This window comes from Eremothecium cymbalariae, chromosome 1 (genome assembly GCF_000235365.1).
Source record: "Eremothecium cymbalariae DBVPG#7215 chromosome 1, complete sequence".
Classification (NCBI taxonomy): Eukaryota; Fungi; Ascomycota; class Saccharomycetes; order Saccharomycetales; family Saccharomycetaceae; genus Eremothecium; species Eremothecium cymbalariae.
The window spans coordinates 834,105-846,983 of record NC_016449.1 but is presented as its reverse complement, the minus strand read 5'-3'; the positions used below and the strand labels follow the sequence as shown (position 1 = coordinate 846,983).

The window sequence follows — 12,879 nt, the reverse complement described above, 5'->3', positions numbered from 1 at the left end:
AGTAATGACTCTAGAGTCTTTCTAGAAGATATTGTTACAAGATTACGCAGCCAATATTTTTTTCTTCTTTTTCTTTTCTTTAGGCTTTGACGACAAGCTTAGATGAGTAGAGGGCCTTAAGATAGATCTTTTCTTGTGTAGTTTATTTGATGATGGACCACTTATGATTGCCTTTGGGCCAGGATTTTGAAAACTGTTTGTAGAACGATTATGGACAGGAGACATGACACGCCCCGGGACATTGGGACCCAAAGAGCCACTAGTATCAGCTTTTCTGAGGCTATTGTGTAAGCTACCAGTCACAGGTTGTGCTGTACTGGCTTGAACATCCAAGGACTCCAACTCGACACGCATTATCTGCCTAACCAAGTCAATGAAGACTTCATGCACGTTGCTTTTTAACAATGCGCTTGTCTCATAAAACGGCACCTTCCCCCATCTGCTACTAACATCGATACCTTCCTCCACTGAAATCACACGCTCTTGTTGCAGATCAGCTTTGTTACCGACAAGGACCATCGGAACTCGCTTAGAATCCTTAATCCTCAAGATTTGCTCTCTTAGTTCCATGAGTTCCCCTAGCGACTGCCTATCCGTCACCGAATACACTAATAGAAATCCCATGCCAGACTTAATGTATAGTTCCCTCATTGCAGTAAACTGCGCTACCCCAGCCGTATCTAGAATCTCCAAATCGAATGCCTTGTCATCAATTTCCATTGATTTTCTGTATGAATCTTCAATAGTTGGATCATAGGTGTCCAGATATTCTCCCTGTACAAACTGCACTGTTAAACATGACTTGCCAACACCACCGGCACCCAAAACAACCAACTTGTAGTCCCTCATCTCTCTGGGAGTACTTCTATATCTTCTTAGTACAGATGAATATGCCAATTATGCTGGAGCTTTTGTCGAGCATACAAATGTTAGGATTTTTTTTCCTTTTGAATAAAAATGTATCAGAACCAGTTTAGCCTTAGGTGTCTATATATAAATATCCTGAATAATTGGTAACGCGATACAAGAAAGAAACTAGTGTTCTGGTGCTTCTGGTGTTCTTCGTGGGGATTGCTCTATATCAAAGGATTACTACTAGTTCGATCTATGAGTCCGAGATGAGATAGCTATATATGTTATAAAAATTAGAAAACAACTCGAGAACCCCTCTCGATATGGCAGTAAATTTATTGTTTATGTTTTATTGTCGTTTCGGGTGGTCCATGGAAATGACCATTACAAACATATGAGATAAATACTTATATCGGAAACAAAGTCTGATTTAAACCTATGCATCTGCCGAATAACAAGTATAAGCGTAAATCACGACTTAAAAATTTGCTGAATGCAACCGCACATGTGGACATTTCTAGAAGCCCACTTATTGACTGCTTGGAAGTTTCGAAAAAACATTAAATAATACAAAACTAATTCCATGCAAATCATCTGTACATCTTCCAAAAACAGCGGACGCTAAAAGAACGTAGAAGCATTAATTAAAATGAGAGAGCCACCGAGCTGCTAAAAACGCAACCAACATCCCGTTAACAAAAGAATTCCAACTTATTTAAATACCAGGCTTACTTCCTGCATTTTCATAAGTAAGAACATGTTGACCCGGATACCTGGCGGAACCTCCTGGATGGGGTCTATGTACATGCCCACTAGATGACCCTTGATTTACACCTTGGTTAACTGCGACGTAACCTTGTCCTGCGTAACGTAGCGGTGTTCCATCCTCCACATTGCTCCGCTCTGGTTCGCTCTCCCGAATAGCTTCCTCATACGAGGGCAACTTCTCACTATAGCTTGGTGGTTTTCTAGACTCCTGATCACTTTCGTCGCTCATCTTGGCTTTTGATCTGTGCACTTACGTGGGTTTAGAAATGATCCTGATAGTCTCGAGAAATGGTTGCTACAGGCGATTACTGTTTCTCTGTGAACATCTTTTACGGGTTAATGTCCTGTGCACGCATTTTCCATGCAATTCCTAAAAATCACAGCAAACAAACACACAGCAGCTATCCACGGCTACACCACGTTTGCTCGAAATCCCTTGCCTGAAATCTAGGCTATATTCCAAGCACCTCCAGCTAGTCTTGCTTCTTTTTAGGTAGAATTAGTCTGGACGCCGTGGTTACGTTATCACCGTTTCTTCTGCTATTCCTCGGGGGGTCACGTGAAATGGATTGCGAATATAGTCGACAAAAATGTACGTTGACTACACAGCCTTTTACTACGGAAAAAGAATTAAAACTGAAAATTTTTAACATGGGCTAGGTTATTATTAATGTAGGGTTTGAATTTGGATGGGGATTCAGAACACGGGTGAGTGTTTGGTTTGACTGCAAAGAGGGTTGTTTAGAATCAAGCAAGCAGGAAGTTTTGCGTTATTATCTCAAGTTGTTATGCGGTTGCAAGGATGTGGTCTGAGTGGTGGTGTGAACGGTAGTGTTCTTTCGTCGCCTACAAGGGTGTTTGTCAGAGGTAAAAGAACGAAATCTAAAAGTTCTCTTTCGCCTCAGGTTCAGAGGGCTGTTACTCAGCTTTCTGTTCTGTCAGCTAGTAGGAAGCAGCCCAAGCTTTTAAAGTTGTGTAATGAGGATCTTATTAAACATCAGACAATCCAGACGTGTTGGTCGCAGTACCAGAAAAACCTGCGTGAGGAGCGTCAAGCGCAGATGAGACTACAATATGAAAGTATGCAGACAGCTATGAATTTATTGAAGCAAGTAGATGGTTCTTTGTTTGAAGCAGCCAATGCGAAAGAGGTGGGGAAGAGGTTTCCTCTTGAGCTGAGGGTTCCTACGGAGTATCCTCCAAATAAAATCTGGCATTATGAGTTCAAAGACAAAAACTGAATTTGTCTAGATAGATGTTGGGGGTTTCGAGATGGCATTCTAAAATAACTGTAAATAATCTGTATATATATGTATACCTAAAGTATATTTTGATACACTTTTTGAGTTTCAGTGTTTTTTTTAAAGGAATGGAAGGATGATTAACGCGGCAAAAGATTGTGACAGTGATAGTGTCAATTGGTAGGTAGCGAGAGTAGGCCGTTGCTGAAACGGGAAATGAGTACATTCGTGATATGATGAAGCTGGAATGTTTCTAGTGAGTCCTACATAAGAGTGCAGAGTTTTGGCGTTTCCATTGGGAAGGCTGCTATAGATTTTGTTCCTTTACAACTGAGGTTCTTCCGTTGTTAGTAAAGGGCGATAGCGAAACTTAGCACTAAAAAAATAACTGCGGAAGAAGATGCAGATGAAACAACTAATCATTCGATTGTTGTGCAGAAGCGCTGATTGATTAAGGAGGGAAAGGTCTCGAACCAGTACTTTTAATTAACAAGTCGTGCTTCAGAGTTGTCATGATGCCGTTGCCAGTACTAGTCTTTGGCTGGTATATATTTTCCATTACACTTTTGGTCTATAATAAATGGATGTTTGATTCGCACCGAGGGCACAGTATTCCCTATCCTATATTTATTACTTCGTTACATCAGGTTGTGCTATGGTTCATTTCATACATCTATTTGAGGGCAAAGAAACAGCTGAACACAGAGGCACCTAGGAATTGGCGGTTTCATGTAAAATATATCGTCCCAACAGCACTTGCATCTGCAGGCGATATTGGATTCGGCAATGCATCGTTCAAATTCATTCCACTCACTATCCATACCATTGTGAAATCTTCAAGCATAGCCTTTGTGCTTTTATTCGGATGTATCAGCAGGTTAGAAAAGTTTCACCCCAAGTTAGCTCTTGTTGTCCTCTTTATGTTTTCTGGCGTTGTATTAATGGTTTACAAGCCCGAGACCGAAAGCAAAGAGCACCGCACGGATGAAGAACTGCTGGGATTCTTTCTCGTCCTTGCAAGCAGTTGCTTAAGTGGGTTGAGATGGGTATATACGCAATTGACCTTGCACCATGCAAGCGGTTCTGCTGATATATCTTCTTCTCCTACAACTGCTATCCATGACCTGAAAAAAAAGAATCCTGTGCACACTATCTCCCAATTAGCTCCTATAATGGGAGCTGTTCTTTTTGTTACTGCTCTCATCATCGAACAACCTTTTTCTACCATTCTCGAAACAAGCCTAGTCCGCTGGGAGGGCCATGGTACAGTTTCTGCCATTTCCAGAGGTATAGTTATGCTAGTATCCCCAGGAATTGCCGTTTTCGCGATGACACTCTGTGAATTCGCCATACTCCAAACTGCCCCTGTGCTAACCCTCAGCATAGCTGGTGTCGTTAAAGAATTACTAACTATCCTAATAAGTATGCTCATTCTAAAAGAAACTCTCGGCTTCTACAACTGGATTGGTATGATCGTCATCCTGCTCAATGTCTGCTACTATAACTACTACAGATATACCCAAAATTCAGAACCCAGCAAAAATTACCATCCGCTAGAAAACGACCTCGACATAACATGTGAGTTGCAAACTATAGACATCAGTATAAGCTCTGAGAGCTCTGAATCTCACTTATCCTAAAAACAATAGTATAGCAGTAAAAAAATAAAAGAGGGAAGATGAAAACTCATCATGTATTAACTATTTGAATCTTTTTTTAACTTTTCTACAGTTTTATCTATCCACTTCTTTATCTATCTCCTTATTACTGCTTCACCACACCCATACTGACAGCCAAGACCAACTGTATTTCCCCATTGTTCTCTCGAGGGAATTGACGCCCATCTCAACCACGTGACCACATACTCACTTACGTCTCTCATTACCCGGTCTTATCGAATTTTGTTTCCAATTGAAAGAGTTTCATTTCTTTTTTTTGAACATTTGATAGTTTCTTTCCGTAGTATTAATCACCTGGAGGAAGCAAGACTCAGGACGAGCATTAATTAATAGTTTAAAATTGACAAAAAACATATAGGAGTTTAGCAAGTGGACCAGTGCAAGGATTTAACGGTAGGAGGGAGATAACCAGCAAGAGTTTAGGATATTGGCGTAATATAGTGAGTATATTATCTGAAGACTGTCGAGGTGTAGTCGATTTGGTATTAGTGGCAGGAATTTTTTTAGATTTAGAACAAGGACTAGCGACAGCAAGATGTCGTCCGGGAAGTTGTTAGACACGGAGGAGTCTGTTATTAGACGTGTGTCTCGTACGGTGGTGTCGTGGTTCAAATCTCTTGCAGTGCAAGTGGCTAGTGGGGGTTCAGTAGTGGAGAAAGGGACGAAAGTTTGCAGTGATGTGGGCTATGGGATTGAGAAGAGCAGGAGTTTGAAGTTGAAAGATGGAGTTAATGGCGTCGGAAGGAGGGGTGAGTTGTTACTGTTTCCGGCGAAGCACAATGTGGATCAAACTCTCGGTCTCAAGAGTTCTGTAATTCCGTGCTCGATCGATTTTAGTAGTTTGCAGAGTCCTATTTCTATGAACAGAACGCCTGATGGGAATATGGAGTGGAAATTAAACACAGGGGCCCAGCTTGATGCCAGGATGCAACACGAGAAGCTTGAGGAGCCGTTATCGCCAAGGAGTAGTAGTTCTACTGCGGTTCCTAGGGGAGAGGATGGAGAGGGTGGTAAGGAAAAGTATGTCTGTCACTACTGCGATGCAGAGTTCCGCATCCGGGGCTATTTGACGCGTCATATAAAGAAGCACGCAGTTGAGAAAGCTTACCACTGTCCATTTTTCAATGGCTGCTCGCCTCCAGAAACTCGTTGCCACACTACTGGAGGCTTTTCAAGAAGAGATACGTACAAGACACATTTAAGGTCCAGGCATTTTATTTATCCAGAGGGTGTGAAGACCCAAGATCGCAACAGGTCTCCAGGTCATTGTGCACACTGTGGGAAGTGGTTTGAAAATACTTCGAAGTGGATTGAAAAACACATCGAAAGCGGTTACTGTACTGGCTTGCCTGAGGGCACAGTTTTGCCAGCTAAAAGTGCAAGGAAAGCGGGAAAGTTGAAAATGATCAAGACTTCTACGGGTCGTTCGCGGTTCATTACTACTCAACAGAGTGTTGTGGAACCAAAGGTTTTACTGAATAAAGAAGCAATTGAAGCAATGCAGATTGTTGTTAATGAAACGAACAGCAGCGGGCAACCAGCATTGACTAAGTTAAGCGATAATAGGATTATGTTGAATTCGACTAATTTCAAGGGGGAGCCGAAGACCAAGAAGGCTGTGAAACGCCAAAGACGCAGGAAGTTTGAAGTAAACCCTTATATGATAGCCCAGGCACCTTCTAGTGCGGCATCATTTATTTCTATGAACAGAGTATCAACTACATCTACTGCGCCCAATCATGTACTCAACGCACAGATGCAGCACCAGAATATTCACTCTATACCTAATCAAAATGTTATGGCAAACTACTCATTCACTACCCCTGATGAAGCGCCATTAGATGAGATATGTCTTTCCTTAAACCCTTCACCAGCTGACGACGCAGGGTTGGAACCCGTCAGATCTGCTTCTTCCTTATCCTCTCACGAGTGCAATCAATCGACAGGAAACGACATGAACAAACTCTTATATCCATTAATCACTTCTAACCCTCTCAATCTAAACGACCCATACTCAGTTCCCTTGGACGTCGAGCAAATGGCCTTTACGATACCCATGGTAGAGCCATCTACCACCGCTCCAACTTATAGATTTGAAGAGGAACCACAAATAAACGTTATCTTGAACAACCAGATGGATCCAGTAAAGCTAGGAGAACGGCAACTAAGAGAAACCCAACAATACCTAAAATTCTACAATTATAACTTTGACTCCAGTCTATAATACCAGCACTTTCTCGTTTTTCTTTTCATTATTATTTTCTTTTACTTCTTTTCTTAACAATTTGTTCCCCACCCCTCCTCCGTTGTTTTTACCGCATGTTTGTTAGAACTCTTGAAGATTCCCCCCGTCACCATAACTTTAAAGCACAATAAAACGTTTCTGAGCCCTGAAATAAAGATTTCTAATTCGTTCTCTACAAAATATTCCTTTTGCTTTATTTTGGGTTTTCTGATCTTACTAGTTACTCCTTGAGGAGAAGAACCTTTTTTTGTATTGTAATGCCAGGATTAAATAGTATATTGTATGTACTTTTTTATCTATTGTGACATCGTCGTTGATATCAAATCTCAACCTTCAAAACTATCTTTTCTAATACTGTTCACTACTTTTCATTCGATCTATTATATCTATTTTAATGCTGAGCTCATCTCCGATACGCAGGCTAATGTTATTTCAGCAATCAAATTATAAATCATCATATACGATGTTGCAATGAATAAAAAGAAATTTAATGCGTATATTATGATAGTTGATTTTTGCTAGTTCATAATTATCGGTTCCAGTAAATAAAGGAAAGTCCTTTACTACTACACACACGACTCATCTCATTTTTCGTTGCGAAGATAGTTATAAAGATTGGTTTTGGCAGTTTTGAGGAAGGTATCTGGTCGGTGATAAAGTGTGTATTGTAAGGATGTCCCAAGATCAGGAGGAGGAATTAAATTTTCACGAGCTAGTTGGTAGCTTACTTGCAGCTTCGGTAGAAGATGGGGAGGTATCGGATTTAGAGGAGAAATCGAAGGAAGTTAGTGGCAGTGAGCAGGCTGATAAGGGTAATGATGATGGTCATAGAATGAAGATTCCTGATTTGCCAGAAACCACTCATTTTGGAGATGATGACTTAGCGGCAGTAGTTGCTCAGGCCATCGGAAGGATGGAACATGATGCTGAAGGGGGTGAACCAGATGGTGATGGAGACCAGTTGGCGGGAAATCATAATGAGGAAGAACATTGGGCGAAAATTCTGCAGCAAGAGATTCTTCAGGCGGACCAGGATGCAAATGATTCGTACGATGCCCACAGTCAACAAATGCTAGGGTTAGAAGCTGATGAAAGAGAACATTTAGATCATGATGATGAACAGCTAAGGAGGGCTATTTTGGAGTCACTCCAGCAGCTGAATGAACGGGAGGCGAAGCCTAGTCATGATAAAAATGGGAACCAGGAGAAGGCTAAGTCTAAACCGAAATCGAAACCAAAATCTTATATTTCAACTTCTGAGACTACTTCAAGTGAGAAATCAAAGAAGGATAAGAAGTCCAGTAAGAAGAAATCAAGCCAAAAGGAGAGGAAGCACGATAAGAAGAAAGCTAAGGGGGATAGGCATACCAGTTCAAACGATGATGTTTTAAACTTTGAGGATGTGATCAAGGGGTTTATGAATCAGACAGATGCTAGTTCACTTTCTCCATCATTATCCCACCAAATAGGTGATGCAGAAACACAAGCTTTAGTGGATGCAACTTTAAAGGCTTTCGAAAACGAATTAATGGGCACAACGGCATCTACTTCTGCGACAAAGAAGTCGTCGAGCGCAGGCTCGTCGAACACGGCCTCTAAACGTAAAGGTATAACGGAAAAATCATCAAAATCTAAGTCGAAGCATTTAACTTCTTCTTCGGCGGCAGCTCCTATGTTATTACCCCCTCTACGGAAACTTCAATCTTCAAAGCGTAAGAAGAAGGGTAAAACTAGTGCTGAAAAGAAGAAAGATGCCGTAAAGAAAAAGGCTACCAAGAGTTCATCGACATATGACGAGGAGGTGTTTTCCAAGGCTCTTGCTGAGATGGTTAATCAGGTAGTGAATACTTCTTTCAATGAAACCCAAGCGCCTGCAAGGCCAACTTCTCACTCTTCTCGTTCCAGTGCGGATATGTCGCCTCTTGGACCATCTGCTGGCAGTTCCAGCGATACTACCCAACCTAGTTCGTCTTCAAAATTAATTACCCAAGAAGGAATTACTCATAGTAGTATAAATATTGGTACGGGTGGTAGTGTTGATGAGTCCTTTGATCTAAATCAGATAATGCAAAATGCCATGGCTATGGCTTTCCAGGAACAAGTTCAAGATCAACTAGATCCTTCTGTCATAGAAGAGTTCAACAAAGAGTTATCAAGTATGCAACTACCCGAAGGTCTAACATCAACAAAAAAGAAACCTGCCTTGACCCTGTCCGAAAAGTCAAAGAAATCTATGGCGGACGCTACAGTAACAGAAGTAGGAGCAATAAAGTCAGCTGCTACAATTATTCCTGCTACTGCCACTACTGCGAAGAAGAGCAAAACTGGAAACTTAAAGTCGGTTATCTCTGTATCCAATCAGCCGAAACCTCTATCATCTCTGGAGGAACTATATAGAAAGAGATTTCTCAAGGTTGCAAAAGAATGTGCTAGTCAAGCACGTAAGCGTAATTCTCAGCGCAATAAGGATTCTAAAGAACAGATAAAGTTGATACGCCAGAAGCAGCTTGATGAGAAGAAGAAACTAAAAGATGAAAGACGCAAAAGACAAGAAGCTGAATCCAAGCAGTTGGAAGAAATTGTGGCGAAGGGCCCTCCTTATCCTGCAGCTTTAAAATTGACAAAAACTGGTAAGCCCAAAAAACCCTACAGACTTCTTACTGCAGAGGAGCTTGCCAAAGCTGCTTCAACGGTATCACAAGATGCGAACTTATCTAAAGTTCGTAAGCTGAGAAAGAAAAAGGAAAGGAAGGAAAGAAAAGAAATGTTGAAACGCATTCCATTATCTGCATTAAAAAAGATACCTTTATTCAATTTTAGCAAGAATCCAAATGCTTCAGCTTTGAATGATATAGAGGGTTCATTGGCCAAGGTACCATTGCTGGGCAAGCTTGAATCCCCCTCTGAGCTCTCTTCTCTTATTGCATCAAGGACAGTCTTTGTAGGGTTTGACCCTCATAGAAAGACAGTAGTCCATAGGGAGAAGGTACTATTCCATCCACCATGGGTGATTCCGCCTCACCCGCCTTACGCATTACCGATCGCCAAGAGAAGAAAGAAAACATCAGATAGACGCGCTAACAGTAGAGTATTAAAGAAAAAGAGGTCCAAGGCAAAGAAGGTTGCTACACTGAACATTGGTAACAGAATAATTCCGGCAGCGTTGTTCCCAATCATCAATACATTAAAAGCTGCTGCTAGAGCCACTGCTGCTGCTGGTGCAACGCCCGAGGAATCTAGACAGCATTTAGGTTCAATGCTTCAACAGGCTCGTGTCACCATTGCCCAAGCCTTGGCAATTGCGAAGTCTCGAAGTACCAAAAATTATGCTGCTATTCGTACTACAGAAGACATTGAGAAGATGCAAGCAGATGATAATAAGGCAAAAAGGATTCCATTACTTAGTATGAAGGCTGTTGCAGCACCAAAGAAGAAAGTTGATGGAGCGGTAAATGCTAATATTACAAAGTCTGAAGATGTTGATACAGCAGTACTTGTAACTACCGAGCCCGGACATAGTCGCCCAATGATAATAGATATTGAGGATGAGACAAGGAAGACACCAAACCCATCTTCTGATACTATGGACTCTGCTGGAACAAATCAAGCCTCAGATGTAGTTCGAGCTTCAACTCCAGCTCCAGCTTCAACTCTAGCTCCAGCTCCAGCTTCGGCTCTAGCTCCAGCTCCAAAACGCATCAAGTTAGAGCCTGGGACATCTATTCCGGAATCCATTGATGCTGACCTAGGTGCTACTACAACTTCCAACCCGCAATTCCAGGATATAGTAAACCGTTTAGTTCAACAACAGTTGCGCAACACACATGGTGAAAATGCTGCTCTTCCTTCAAATCTAACATCAATTATCTCCAATACCATCTCAACACTATTACCAGAGTTGGATCAACTAAAGAATCTAGACGATTTTGTTACAACGGCAACATCGGCAGCTGTAGCTGGAATGGATATGGAGATGGTTGATTCCTCTTTAGATGATGATGAACATGATGAAAATGAAGATTCTGATGTTGCTAGAACTACAAAACGGATCTACAGAAAAACTGCTCCTCGTTTTAAAAGCGTATTAAACCTAGATGGCGTTACACCGTTAACTCATAATATTTTAAAAAAAGAAGAAGATAATACTAATGCTCAAGAAATGATGATGATGCGCACACAATCACAACCTTCAAATCAGTCTGCACAAAGAATTATCACAACTAAAAGTATAAACTCATCAAAATTGTCCAGAATAGAGGAGAAAAAGCCTTCCTACATTCTGGGCAATCCGACCATTGCTGCTCCTTCAGGGGGCGTAGTTCTCTCTACAGCTCTTAAGAAACCTACAGTGCATGCAGCAAAAACACATCAATTCCATATCCCAACCAAAGATAGTAATGGAAACCCTCTAAAAATGATTCCCCTAATGCGTCGTGTTAAATCCTTCTTAAATACTACTGAGCTTGCATTGCTGCGAAAGGAAATTAATAAAGAACGTAAACGTAAATGGAGAGAAGCTAATGTTGAACGTAATCGTGATAACGATCTGCGTTCACGTCTAAACCAACGAGCTAACGTCCTATTTGGAAAAGGTGATTCCATGGAAAAACGTAAGTGGATTGATGAACAATACAAAGAGCGTATAATTAAGTTAGAAGGTGGTAGTTCGATGATGATACCACCACCACCCCCCTCCTCCTCTTCTTCATCGTCACTGCAAGGAATAGTCCACGGGCAGAAAGAGAACCAAACTTCGGTAAGCGAACAAGAGATATTGAACTTAATAGCTATCAGATTAAACAAATTAACTACAGCCCGTGAAATAGAAACAGAAATTCAAAATGAAGCAAAGGGTATATTCCCTAGAAAGGGCACAAAGAGTAAGGCTTCTCCAATTCCATTGGAATCTCCAAATAGTAACCGTGATACCACTGCGGTCGCTGTTTCTAACGACTCGATCACATTGATGCCCGTCACAGACGCTGCATTAATTGATCCTGAATTATCAAGTGGCCGTGGCAACCTTGGCGGCGGCAACAAAAGAAGCCGTGAAACGAACGACCAACAAGGTTCAGCGCCTTCCCCATTGAAGACTTCTACGAGGCACATTATAGGCACACACGCTCGCTGAATTCATATAAAACAAATACATATATACTTCATTCTCACCCTATGATTTTCATTATCATATATAGTACTGTCAAATGACAGATTTGTAATAATATACTATATTGTTTTCTATAACTCGTATATATTATATATACGTTTACAAGTTAGCCACAAGGGCATGTAGTTTCTTATCAAACGGTTCGCTACGAATCAACATATCCGCAGAATAGAAGGGATTCTTCATGACATAATCTGAATAAAGACAATAAACTTTACGCAGTAAATTGTCTGCTAGATGCAACGCAGCGTTTGAAGTACTTTGCTGAGTACTAATCAGCACGAACTTGACCCCTGTCAAACTTTGGTACAGAAATATTGAGAAATCGTTGGTCACAATGCTTTTTAACCCCGATTTATTCCAACTGATAAAGCTATCTGAAAAATAATCAGGGGCTAAATATGAGCCCATGGGTCGTCCAGGGGGTTTTGAGTCATTAGCCGCCATTCCCAGTGATGGTATGTAAGGAACAGTATGTTCTGGGGCAGCAGCAGCAGCTGCAGCTACCGCAGTTGCAGCAGCTGCCGCAGATGGGGAACTGTTAGCAGCACTACCGCTACCACTTCCACTGCCGGCACCATCACCATAACCGCCTAAGGCGGTGGTACTGCCGTTGTTGGCGGTATTCGTTGCATTGGCTGCGTTGGCGGCGGTAGCTGTTGCTTGAGAAGGAAGTGGTAATAAATTTTGGGTCGATGATACTTGAAGGGCTTTTGGCGTAAGTTGGCTTGCGATGGCAACCACACCATGAAGTGTACCGGCTAAAATTAGGTATTCGTTACTATTCATTTTACCATGAGGAGACGGGATGAAGTCACGTTGGTATACTAGTCCCCCAGATTTGTTGATTATAAGTAAGGACTTGATTGCCATGGTCCCGTAGCAGCTGTATTATTTGTCTTTTTGTTTTGTTTGGTGGAGAACCAA

The 12,879-nt window shown here is 41.5% G+C and overlaps 6 protein-coding genes across 6 annotated transcripts; 4 read left to right on the top strand and 2 right to left on the bottom strand.

Annotated features, from left to right (window-relative positions):
• Window positions 1–42: 42 nt before the first annotated feature.
• RSR1 (Ras family GTPase RSR1) lies at window positions 43–849 on the bottom strand (the record flags this gene model as incomplete). Its single annotated transcript, XM_003644405.1, has 1 exon — window positions 43–849. One exon carries the CDS (start codon window positions 847–849, stop codon window positions 43–45), a length of 807 nt encoding a protein of 268 aa, XP_003644453.1.
• A 1,559-nt stretch (window positions 850–2,408) lies between these two features.
• Window positions 2,409–2,861, top strand: MRPL28 (mitochondrial 54S ribosomal protein mL40; the record flags this gene model as incomplete). Its single annotated transcript, XM_003644404.1, has 1 exon — window positions 2,409–2,861. One exon carries the CDS (start codon window positions 2,409–2,411, stop codon window positions 2,859–2,861), a length of 453 nt encoding a protein of 150 aa, XP_003644452.1.
• Window positions 2,862–3,373: 512 nt separating this feature from the next.
• YMD8 (Ymd8p) lies at window positions 3,374–4,501 on the top strand (the record flags this gene model as incomplete). The annotated part of the gene is made up of 1 exon (XM_003644403.1): window positions 3,374–4,501. One exon carries the CDS (start codon window positions 3,374–3,376, stop codon window positions 4,499–4,501), a length of 1,128 nt encoding a protein of 375 aa, XP_003644451.1.
• Window positions 4,502–5,075: 574 nt separating this feature from the next.
• Window positions 5,076–6,764, top strand: STP1 (Stp1p; the record flags this gene model as incomplete). The annotated part of the gene is made up of 1 exon (XM_003644402.1): window positions 5,076–6,764. One exon carries the CDS (start codon window positions 5,076–5,078, stop codon window positions 6,762–6,764), a length of 1,689 nt encoding a protein of 562 aa, XP_003644450.1.
• A 694-nt stretch (window positions 6,765–7,458) lies between these two features.
• SPP41 (Spp41p) lies at window positions 7,459–11,916 on the top strand (the record flags this gene model as incomplete). The annotated part of the gene is made up of 1 exon (XM_003644401.1): window positions 7,459–11,916. One exon carries the CDS (start codon window positions 7,459–7,461, stop codon window positions 11,914–11,916), a length of 4,458 nt encoding a protein of 1,485 aa, XP_003644449.1.
• A 135-nt stretch (window positions 11,917–12,051) lies between these two features.
• On the bottom strand, window positions 12,052–12,825 carry TRS23 (TRAPP subunit TRS23; the record flags this gene model as incomplete). Its single annotated transcript, XM_003644400.1, has 1 exon — window positions 12,052–12,825. The coding sequence occupies one exon, from the start codon at window positions 12,823–12,825 to the stop codon at window positions 12,052–12,054; it is 774 nt and encodes a 257-aa protein (XP_003644448.1).
• Window positions 12,826–12,879: the final 54 nt, after the last annotated feature.